The 10292-nt window shown below is 43.0% G+C and overlaps 1 protein-coding gene across 1 annotated transcript; it reads left to right on the forward strand.

The window, feature by feature from the left end:
* The first annotated feature begins 4678 nt into the window (after positions 1–4678).
* On the forward strand, positions 4679–10047 carry LOC143723103 (uncharacterized). The gene is made up of 8 exons (XM_077215054.1): positions 4679–5763; positions 6145–7070; positions 7190–7368; positions 7586–7838; positions 8285–8448; positions 9045–9173; positions 9286–9511; positions 9753–10047. Exons 3-5 carry the CDS (start codon positions 7251–7253, stop codon positions 8382–8384), a joined length of 471 nt encoding a protein of 156 aa, XP_077071169.1. The 5' UTR covers positions 4679–5763; positions 6145–7070; positions 7190–7250; the 3' UTR covers positions 8385–8448; positions 9045–9173; positions 9286–9511; positions 9753–10047.
* Positions 10048–10292: the final 245 nt, after the last annotated feature.

Here is a 10292-nt window from a genome sequence, read left to right on the forward strand (position 1 = left end):
TAGATCGCGATGCATGCTTTTGTTTTCCGTGTCGAGTGTTCGGTGTTGCTTTCTCTGAAAATGACACGTTCGTTTCGACAGGTTTTCGAAACTGGAAAGCAGCATTAGAACGTGACCGCGGTCTTCAAAAACATGCGTGCAGTCAAGCTCATTTACAAGCCTCGACCTCATGGACAGAGTTTTGCCGCCGACAAGTGTCGGGGGAAACCGTAGCATGTTTGCTCGGCCCACAACAGATAGAAAAGAATCGCTATTACATAAAAAGCATGGCAGGTGTTGTGAAGTTTTTAGCAGTCAATGAGCTTCCACTACGCGGGGATTGTGAAACATGTGACAGTGAAGAAGATTGCATAGCTGCGGGGCTTTTTGCCAAGTTGTTTAAATACACGTTGGAAAAAGATAAATACCTCGCTGACATTACATCAGGTATCCCACAAAATGCAAAGTACACTTCCAAAACCATCCAGAATGAAGTGATTGAAATTTTGGCATCCATGGTTCTGAAAAAAATAAAACAGAAATTTGACACTGCTGATTTAGCTGCATTCTGTTTAAAAAGTGATGGCACAAGGGATCGGTGCAACACGGAAAATTTGTCCGTTATAATTCGTTTTGTGTGCAATGGTGTGCCAGAGGAACATCTCATTGGCTTGTTAGAACTCCAGCAGCTTGATGCAGATTACATCACTACTGAAATATTACAACACTTGTCTGAAACAGGATACAGTGCTGATAATATAATGAGCCAGTGTTATGATGGAGCATCAGTGATGAGCGGGGTGCGAGGTGGTGTTCAGGCTTTATTACAACAAAGGTTGGGCAGGCATATCCCCTACATCCACTGCTATAATCACCAGCTTCACCTCACTGTCATACATGCGATTCAAAGTGAACCTTGTGCCAAAAGATTCTTTGACTTGTCAGGCTCCCTGCACTCTTTTTTCAGGCATCATTTTGTCTCTCAGAGATACATTGCCTGTATCTCAAGAGACTGTTGGAAATCCGCTGGACAAGTCATTATGAAGTCACAAAATGTGTTGTGGATAATGAGGAAGTAATTCTTAACATTCTTTTTAAGGTTTCCAATGATGACATTGGAAGCCTCTGGGCTTCTCTCTCAGCTGAAGCGACGCCATTTTTTAAAAATTGGCAAATTTCTGATACATCTTCTCGCCATTTTAAAACCAGCAAATGGCATCCTACAATCTCACCATGTTGATTTGTGCAGTGCAGCTGAAGTTGTGCAGGGATGTCTTGGTGCACTGAAAAATCTCAGAGAAAATGAAAGTGAATTTCAGCAGTACTGCGCTGAAATGTCTACTGTTGAGCCCTCACCAAAACGTCAACGGACTGTGAATCCCTCCTATGGTGACTCTGTCATTTTTTCACCTTTAGGGCAAGAAGGGCAGTCAGGTTCTGAATGTGCCACTGCAGCTCTGAGACGACAGATGTTGAACATACTAGATACAGCTGTATCAGAGATAGAAAACAGGTTTTCCACGAAGAATTTGCAGCTGATGCACGCCCTCTCAGGTTTAATGCCAAAATCTAACAAATTTCTTGACATCCAGTTGCTTGAGCCTCTCTGTAGTCTTGCAGGGGTTGCAAAAAATGAACTCCAGAATGAAATTCTTGTTGCCAGACCAATGCTGTCCAAAAAACTTCCATCTGATGCTGAATGTTCTGCTGTTTGCAAACTCTTGCAGGAATACAAAGATGCATTAGCAGGTCTTCATAAATTGTATGTATCTGCTATGGTCATGGGTGTCTCTACTGCTTCATGTGAGAGCTCATTCTCTACTCTGGCAAGAATTTTGACACCATTCCGCCGAACAATGCTTCATGAGAGGAAAAAAAAACCTTGTGCTTTTAGCTCATGAAAAAGCAATAACACATGAGCTGGACATGGATGAGTTTGTAACAGAATTCTCTAAAATGAGTAGAAAGCTAATGCTGTAAATATTATAGTTATATGAGTAGACCTTTTTCAAGACCTGCCCTGTTTTCCTCAAATCTAAAGTTACTAAACTAATACAAGATCTGTTGTGTGGTTAAAAAAAAAAAAAAAAAAGATTCTAAATATAGGCCTACATAAGATTGTAAAAATAAAAATGTAAATAATAACAATGGCCAAAAATCTGTAATGTTATACTATATTAACAGACGTGAGGATAATTCTTAAGAAAAACTGAATTTCAGATCAAATTTCTATTTTTAGTTTGTCACAAGTTTGTTTTAGTTGATGTAAATAGTTATTTTAAAATACCTGCCCTTTTTTTTTAATCAAATCTAGTTATTTAATTGATACAAGATCTATTAAGGGGTCAAAACAATATTACAAATGCAAAAAAAAAAGAATGTAAAAATAAACATGTTAAATAGCCTATGTTTATATATATATAAAGTTACTAAATAGTTCCAAAAAAAATATTACAAATGAAGAACATGTTAACATTTTTAGTTAGTAATAACAAGTTTGTTTTAGTTGATGTAAATAGTTATTTTAAAATACCTGCCCTTTTTTTTTAATCAAATCTATAGTTACTTAATTGATACAAGATCTATTAAGGGGTCAAAAAAATATTACAACTGCAAGAAGAGAGACTGTAAAAATAAACATGTTAAATATGTTTATATATATATATATAAAGTTACTAAATAGTTCCAAAATATGTTAAATAGTCGTCCCGTATACCCCCTCTCCCTCCCCCTCCCCCTCCTCCTCCTCCTTCTGACCGGCCCACCTGGAATATCACTTGGCCCACCTTTCATCTCATATCTGGAGCCGGGCCTGCTTCAAACTGCAATATTTAACACACAGAACAACTGCAAAGAGTCCAATGTGTAAACGATAGTGATGTTACGTATGACACTGAAGCTCCGAAGTGCGTATCGCAAATGCGACGCAATTTCTATTGAAGCCCCGTATCGGGGTGTGTATTGGTTGCGTGATTTTTTTTCCCAAACCACTTCAGCGGAAATCCCGCCCTGCAGCCGATTTCATTGGTTTAGGTTACAGTGACGGGTAGGTTTAGGGATCAGTGTTTGGTGTAGGCAATCAGTACAGTGATTGACATGACCAATGAAAACTTTAGAATCGGCTGCAGGGCGGGATTTCCGCTGAAGTGGTTTGGGAAAAAAAATCACGCGTATTGGTTTCCCAGAGTCACGTGATCGATGACAAATGAAGCCTCACTTTCTGTCCAATCACGTGCGTGTTTCGCTTTGGGTGTCAGAAGGCTCGAACCCCAGATCTTACTGAACCAGTCCTTGTTGGCTCAGTCTGGTTGACGGGTTTGTGAGGAGAGTGCTGTACTTTGAAAGTACATTTAAATAACCAAAACTAGCCTACTTATTATTTTTATTACTTTTTGTTTTTGTAAAATCTTTGCACTTTTGGTGTTTTTTAGGTATTAGTATTGTTATTTGGGGTTAGGGTGGGCTTAGTGGAGAGGGGATAGGGTGTTGGTGTTTGGTGAAGGGTTTGTATTTAGAGCAATGGCAACAGCCAAAAAAAAAAAAAAAAAAAAAAAAAAAAAAAGACTTCCCCTATCTGGGAATATTTTTAGCTTTTAGATTCCAATGTAGGCCTATGCATTTCTAAAAAAAAGAAGAAGAAAAAAATATATTTATTTATTATTTCAAATTTTACTTATTTTATTGTTGTATTTTATTGTTGACCGTTGATGTGTCTTATATTCAGTCAATGTACATGTACAGTCACTCCCAATCAATTTTTTTTCTCCTCACACTTCTGAGGTGGAATTGTCTTCTGTTGGACAGTGTTGTAGACCAGCACAAACAAGCTCACATGCCATTTCTGATGCGATCGTAGAAGTGGATAAATACAGATAAAACAGATAAATACAGATAACAGAGACAAACATAAAGAGCTGAAGATCCACTTGAATACTGGAGAATGCAGAAACATGTCTACCTCCATCTATATACATTGGCATTAGAGTTTCTGTGTCCCCTGGCCTCCTCTGTGCCGTGTGAAAGAGTGTGCCAGTGTTCTCTAAGCTGGGGGAGAACTGTCTAAGAGGAGAAATAGACTCTGCCCCAACACTGTGAAACTGCTTTTATTTCTTAATAAAAAGAATTAAAAACTTAAGGACCTTTCTTTCATTCCTACAGTTACATAAGCACTATCACTGCCAAGTGTCATAAGCACATTTAATAACAGATGATCCTATCACACAATGTCCTTATTCACTGTGTGTGTACATAGAGAGAGAGATAGTAGTCCAGCAGAATCTGCATATTTCTACACGGAGGACAGATGTCACTTCCTGAAGCTCGCCGTCCGAGTCCAGCATTTCCTCTTACAATCCAAGTAAAGCCTAGTTCACACTACATGATTTTAAGCCCGATTTAAGCCCGATTTGCAAATCGTTGAGCTCGCCGACAGGTCAGGGTGTTATCGCGTGCAAATCGCGGGGGATTAGCGAGCGATGAACGCTTGCCAATCTGTTAGTATGAAAGAGCCAACAACGCATCAAAGACCCTCGCAGACGCCTCGCAGACGCGTCGCCGAGCCTAGAAAAATATCTAGCATGCTAGATATCCAGAGCTGTCGCACAACTCAATCTCACTGATGTCATGAGCAACAGCCAATCACAGCAACGCATGAGTTGAGGTCACCGGGTAAATACGTGATTTTTGCCATCAGCTAAACATAAACATGCAGCTACATCTCCGATAGGCTATAAACATGCTGTACTCACCTCCAACTCTCTCTGTAGCACAGACCTGCTCTTCGCGTATGCAGATCCACTCTTTCCCCCATACTCTCTTATTTTTTCTTTTTTTGCGTTTTTTCTCAGAGCAAATCATCGCGCAAACGGTTTGCAGCACTAGTTTCTGTCTGACGTCCATATTCGCGTGTTGTGTTGTTCTTTGCTGTGTATTGGCGCGTGCTGTTTCGCGCCAAGATAGACATTAGACAGATAGATTTGTAGACAAGATAGAATCGTTGGGTGACAGAGTTGTTGTCAACTCGTGTAGTGGGTTACCTCCTGTTGCGGATCAATCACGCTGTGTCGTGTGGTGTGAACAGCTCAACAACTTGAACACTCCTGATTTCTCAGAGAGCAAGTCATGTAGTGTGAACCGCACAGTTCAGCCCGACGTTTTAAAATCATGTAGTGTGAACTAGGCTTCAAGCGACGCGAGTCGAGGCTGTGATGTGATTGGTTAATGAGAAACGGTTAATGTTAATGAGACACGGACACGGTTAATGAGAGACAGTTAATGTTAATGAGAGACGCGGTTATGTTAACGAGACACGGTTAATGAGACACAGCTGCTGACGCTCGTTGAGGATCTCTTTCTCCAACGGCAGAGACAGGTTTGATCTTATATAAGAGGATCTGGAGGAGTTACAGCTGGAGAATGGCCGTCCTCAGGTGAGTGTCCTGGTGAAAACCCTTCCTCATCTTTCTCTCTGTTAGAGTCAGTGCTCGTCATAAAATGCCTGTCTGATTCCCTTTATAACACAGAGAGCTACAGTGTATTGCACACTGTTATTGATAGACGATTACTGATATAAGACTTGTCATACCTCCTAGCTTTAGCTGTGGTCATTTATATATAATGGGATTGCTAATATTTCTGTCAGTGGTTTATTCCAGGTTTCTGAATGATTTGGTGTGTGTGCTGAAGGAGTGACGGGAAGCACATGAAGGTGTTCAGTAAATGTACAGCAGATCTCAGTTCATGGCCGAGTTCTGTTGCAGAAACCTGGAGCAACTCTCACTTCCTGTGAGTTTATTCATAATCACATTATCATTCAATTTATAATATATGCAATATCTATATTTGACTCTAGGCAGCAAAACAAATTGTGAACTGGGTCTTCTGAAAGGCATATATATATGTCTCATGTGTATGTAAAGTACTACTTTTTTCGGCAAATAAAAATTTAATAAATTAAACTGAAATTCCATGCTCAATATGCATACATAAGCATTTTGAAGTGAATTGTATGAAAGCATGATTATAGTGGGAATTGTTTAGTTTGTCAGAAGACCCTGATATTTTAGCTGTTTCTGTTAGTTATTTTATACTAATTTCATTTGTGTACTTGTGCTCTGCTCTTCGTAACTCTTATGTTTTTTATTTTTTTTTATTCTCCTGCACTAGAACCTTAGTTTATTTGCCACTGCCAGTAAACGCATAAAAGAAGAAATGTGGAGAACAACAAAAAAAGGAATGTAATTTCATCAGTTAACCCGAACACGGGACCGAACACGGGACCGAACACGGGACCGAACACGGGACCGAACACGGGACCGAACACGGGACCGAACACGGGACCGAACACGGGACCGAACACGGGACCGAACACGGGACCGAACACGGGACCGAACACGGGACCGAACACGGGACCGAACACGGGACCGAACACGGGACCGAACACGGGACCGAACACGGGACCGAACACGGGACCGAACACGGGACCGAACACGGGACCGAACACGGGACCGAACACGGGACCGAACACGGGACCGAACACGGGACCGAACACGGGACCGAACACGGGACCGAACACGGGACCGAACACGGGACCGAACACGGGACCGAACACGGGACCGAACACGGGACCGAACACGGGACCGAACACGGGACAGGAGGTCTTCATTAGCGAAGGAAGCGCGCAGAGGTGTAACACGCACATCTAGGGACACACTGTGAATCTGGAACCTGTAACACTAGTGTTGCGGCTCCTGACTGCATTGCTAGTGTTAGCATGGCATCTTTAGTCTTTTAGTATTGATTAGATGTGTGTTGTATTGTAATCCAGAGTCGATGTGCGGACTGTATCACAGCATAGAATAATTTCTCGTTTTTGTTTTCACAGCCATCCACCCTCACCATCCAAGATTCCTCCAGCCTCCTCTTACATCTCCCTTTCTCTATCTTTGTCCTCAAGCCTTCGTATGTACTTGAGGACGAATATCAAAATAGAAGGGGGAAAAAGTGTAGCGCGCAGTATCAGGCGTCTATACTCATGGCCAGCGGAAGTGTCTAGAGGTGTCCTTCATTAATGAACCACCTCACGCGCCCAGGTAACACATCTAGTGACGAACTTCTGAACATCTGCTGTTTCTGTGAGGTTAATACTGAAGCCAAAAACACTCCAGCACAGTAGGTGGTGCTAATTTACCTAGAGCCTTTTGTTTGCTAGCTGCCAGTAAACGCATAAAAGCAGAAACTTGGACGAACATCAGAAATGAAGCGCCCAGAGGATGCCAGAGCACAGGCCTCGAGGGCGTCTTCATCAGCGAAGGCCACACCGGTCCTCCACACTGTCCGAGGTTACACTAACACCTCTAGTGCTGAACTCTCTCAACCGCTGCTGTTTCTGTGAGTTTACTGCTGTAACCTGTTGATCATCAGTACAGTGAATCTGGAACCTGTAACACTAGTGTTGAGGCTCTCCACTGCATTGCTAGTGTTAGCATGGCATCTTCAGTCTTTTAGTATTGATTAGATGCGTATTGTGTGTATTATCGTTCAGAGTCGATGTGTAGTCTATCATCATAGCATAGGGTCATTAGTTTTCTCGTTTTTGTTTTCACAGGCATCCACCCCTACCATCAGCCTTCCTCTTTCACCACTCGTCCTTCTTTCCCTCTACTCTTCTCAAGCCTTCCCTCCATCTTTCCCTCTACTCTCCTCAAGCCTTCCCTCCATCTCTCCATCTTTCCCTCTACTCTCCTCTTCCATCTCTTTCCTCCACCTTTTACTACCAGTCCTCCACCTTTCCTCCATCTTCCTCTGAACGTCATACATCTGTTGGCTGAACTGAAGTTTCTCAACGGCTGCCGGTGTCTGTGAGTTTACAGCTGTAACCCGATGATCTTCGAACTGAACTTTGACCAGTGATCTTCATATCTTCTACACAGAAACCTCTAGATCTCGTCTCATTCATTCGTCACTTTCATCTCTCGCTCCCTCACACGTGCACGCTCCCCCCACCCACACACATGCTCTTTCTCTCGCACATGCTTGCACTCTACCACACACACACACACACACACACTCCCCCTCTCACACTTACATGTTCCCTTTCACACACTATCTCAGATTTTTCTCTATGGCCGAAAGGGATGTAAAGGACTCTGGAGTCTGACATGCTGTCCTCCAGATCCAGTTCATCTGAGTGATTTATTATGAATATCAAGCGTTTAACTTTATTGTCTAAACTTGCTTCATGAAATCTGGAGAATCTGCTGAGACTGACGTATTTCTCCTTCTCCCTCATCTTTCTCTCTGTCAGGTTCACAGTCCGGGTCGGGCAGGAAGAGTTCCTGGAGGGCGGCGAGGAGCAGAGGATCGCTGCCGGTGAGGGAACGACTGACACCACAGAAACAGTGTGATGACCGAGAGACAAACAGGAACAAGAGAAATGGAAGCTCTAGAAAGATGGAAACTGCAGTAGAGGTGAGAACTAGTCCGTAGAAGTCCAAGATCCGGCCATGAAACCACCAGATGTGCTTCTGATCTCCTGTGGCGTTTGTGCGGCTCGAGCTGAAAGCGACTGATATGAACCCGTGAGCGGTTCCTGCGCTGAGGTCAAAGGTCAAGCCTACAGTCCAACTGTGTCACATCGAGACTCTTCACTGAAGTCTCCTTTAATATTAGGGATGAAACGCTCTGGTTTGCTCACACTGGAGTTCAGCTTTATGCTTTGCAGTAAATTCTTCATATTCTAGTCTGGAAATATAATATTTCAATACTGATCGGCTGATAATGATGTCACCGGTCCCCTTCAGATGATATTTTATTAGTGAACCGTCATCAGTTATTGTAATCTAGTCTCTGTGAGATGATGGACACTGACAGCTAGTGGAAACCCACAGCAGAGACTCTTTCAGAAACCGAAATGCACTAATCCACGACCCGTATGGTTTCTATAGGAGACGCTTCAGCAGTTTAATACAGAACTAGAGTCAGACGTTCACTAACCACACGCTTTTATTCCCTTCTGCTTCATTTTCTGTCACATGATGTAATCTCGAGTTTCTCTGTCCTAGCAGAGACTCGCAGGACGGCCACGGCTGCAGGACTGCCTGAACCGGCAGTGTCTCTCTGGCCTGCGGTGTTACGCTGTCGCTCGTGGGGAGGTGGTGGAGGTGCTGGAGAGGACAGGGCCCAAACGCACCGAGGTGTACACACACACACACACACACACACACACCTGGACCTCATCTCATTGTGTCCTCACTGTCATGATCACGTGTCACACACCTGTCATCCACTCTTCTCTCTGTCTCTCAGGTTCCAGTACCAAGTGCGTTTGGTGGACCGCTTCCCCGTCACGAGCGGCTCGAAGCGCCGGAGAGAGCAGGCGACCCAGGCAGCGGTGGCCGTCCTGCTGGGTGAAGAGGAGAGGGAATAGAGGCCGCCCGCCCGCCCTCAACCACAGACACACACACTGATGTATGATGTCCACCAGCGTCTCGCCGCCCTCCAGCAGCTCCTGGACCCCCATTTCAGAAGATTTGTAAGTAAATCATTTGTAAACCTGCGCCAACACAGGAATACAACATTTATTCGGACATCCCCTCCCTGACCTGATGACTCTCTCACTCCCACTCACACACACACACACACCTTGTGGACCTCATCTCATTGTTCTCACGGTCATGAAGATCCATGTCTGTGTCTCTCGTAAAGATAAAGCCTGATTCACTGTCAGATCTTCTGCTGTGCAAATGATTGACTCGAGTTTGATTCCCTTTCAGATCATCTCGTCTCCTTCTCCTCCTCCATCTCTTCCCACCACTGTTTTTACTGTTTCAAACTGGTTTTATATTATGGGGTTCAGTTTTATTTCTTGTTTTAGAAGTGCATGCTGATTTTAGCTGGTTTAAATTAGTGTTTTTATCCTTTGTTTTTCTTTACCTCTTAAGCGTATTTATTTATTGATGCAGTGAGTTTTTAATGTTCTGTACTTTAATGTACTGTTTTAATTTAATGCTCTTCAACACTATTTATTTGCACCTGGTTTTAAATAAACATCTTGGTTCTCGTTTCTCATCTCTGCTGTGATTCTTGTGTCCGTCGCTGTTATCACATGATCTCAAACTCAACCGTCTGTAGGACAAAGTGTTTGTTTGGAAAGTGAAGCTTTTGTTACATTTTGTCCATTTTCATAAGTATCAGTCAATCTGGATTTGTTCTTGTTTTCAGTTCAGCTTTCTCAATCATGTTTATTCATTGCTCATGTCATAGTCTTGTCATGTGATCTCTTCCTGTTTTTGTATTGCTTTGCTCAAATGGAG

This window comes from Siphateles boraxobius, unplaced genomic scaffold (genome assembly GCF_051911475.1).
Source record: "Siphateles boraxobius isolate OS27281-9 unplaced genomic scaffold, OSU_SipBor_1 69, whole genome shotgun sequence".
Classification (NCBI taxonomy): domain Eukaryota; kingdom Metazoa; phylum Chordata; class Actinopteri; order Cypriniformes; family Leuciscidae; genus Siphateles; species Siphateles boraxobius.

Excerpts from the sequence above, each read along its gene's own strand:
- LOC143723103 (XM_077215054.1), top strand. The coding sequence starts at position 7,251 with ATGCCAGAGCACAGGCCTCGAGGGCGTCTTCATCAGCGAAGGCCACAC. Across the intron at positions 7,369-7,585 it reads TCTCAACCGCTGCTGTTTCT|GCATCCACCCCTACCATCAG; the intron begins GTGAGTTTACTG and ends TTGTTTTCACAG. Across the intron at positions 7,839-8,284 it reads CTCAACGGCTGCCGGTGTCT|GTTCACAGTCCGGGTCGGGC; the intron begins GTGAGTTTACAG and ends TCTCTCTGTCAG.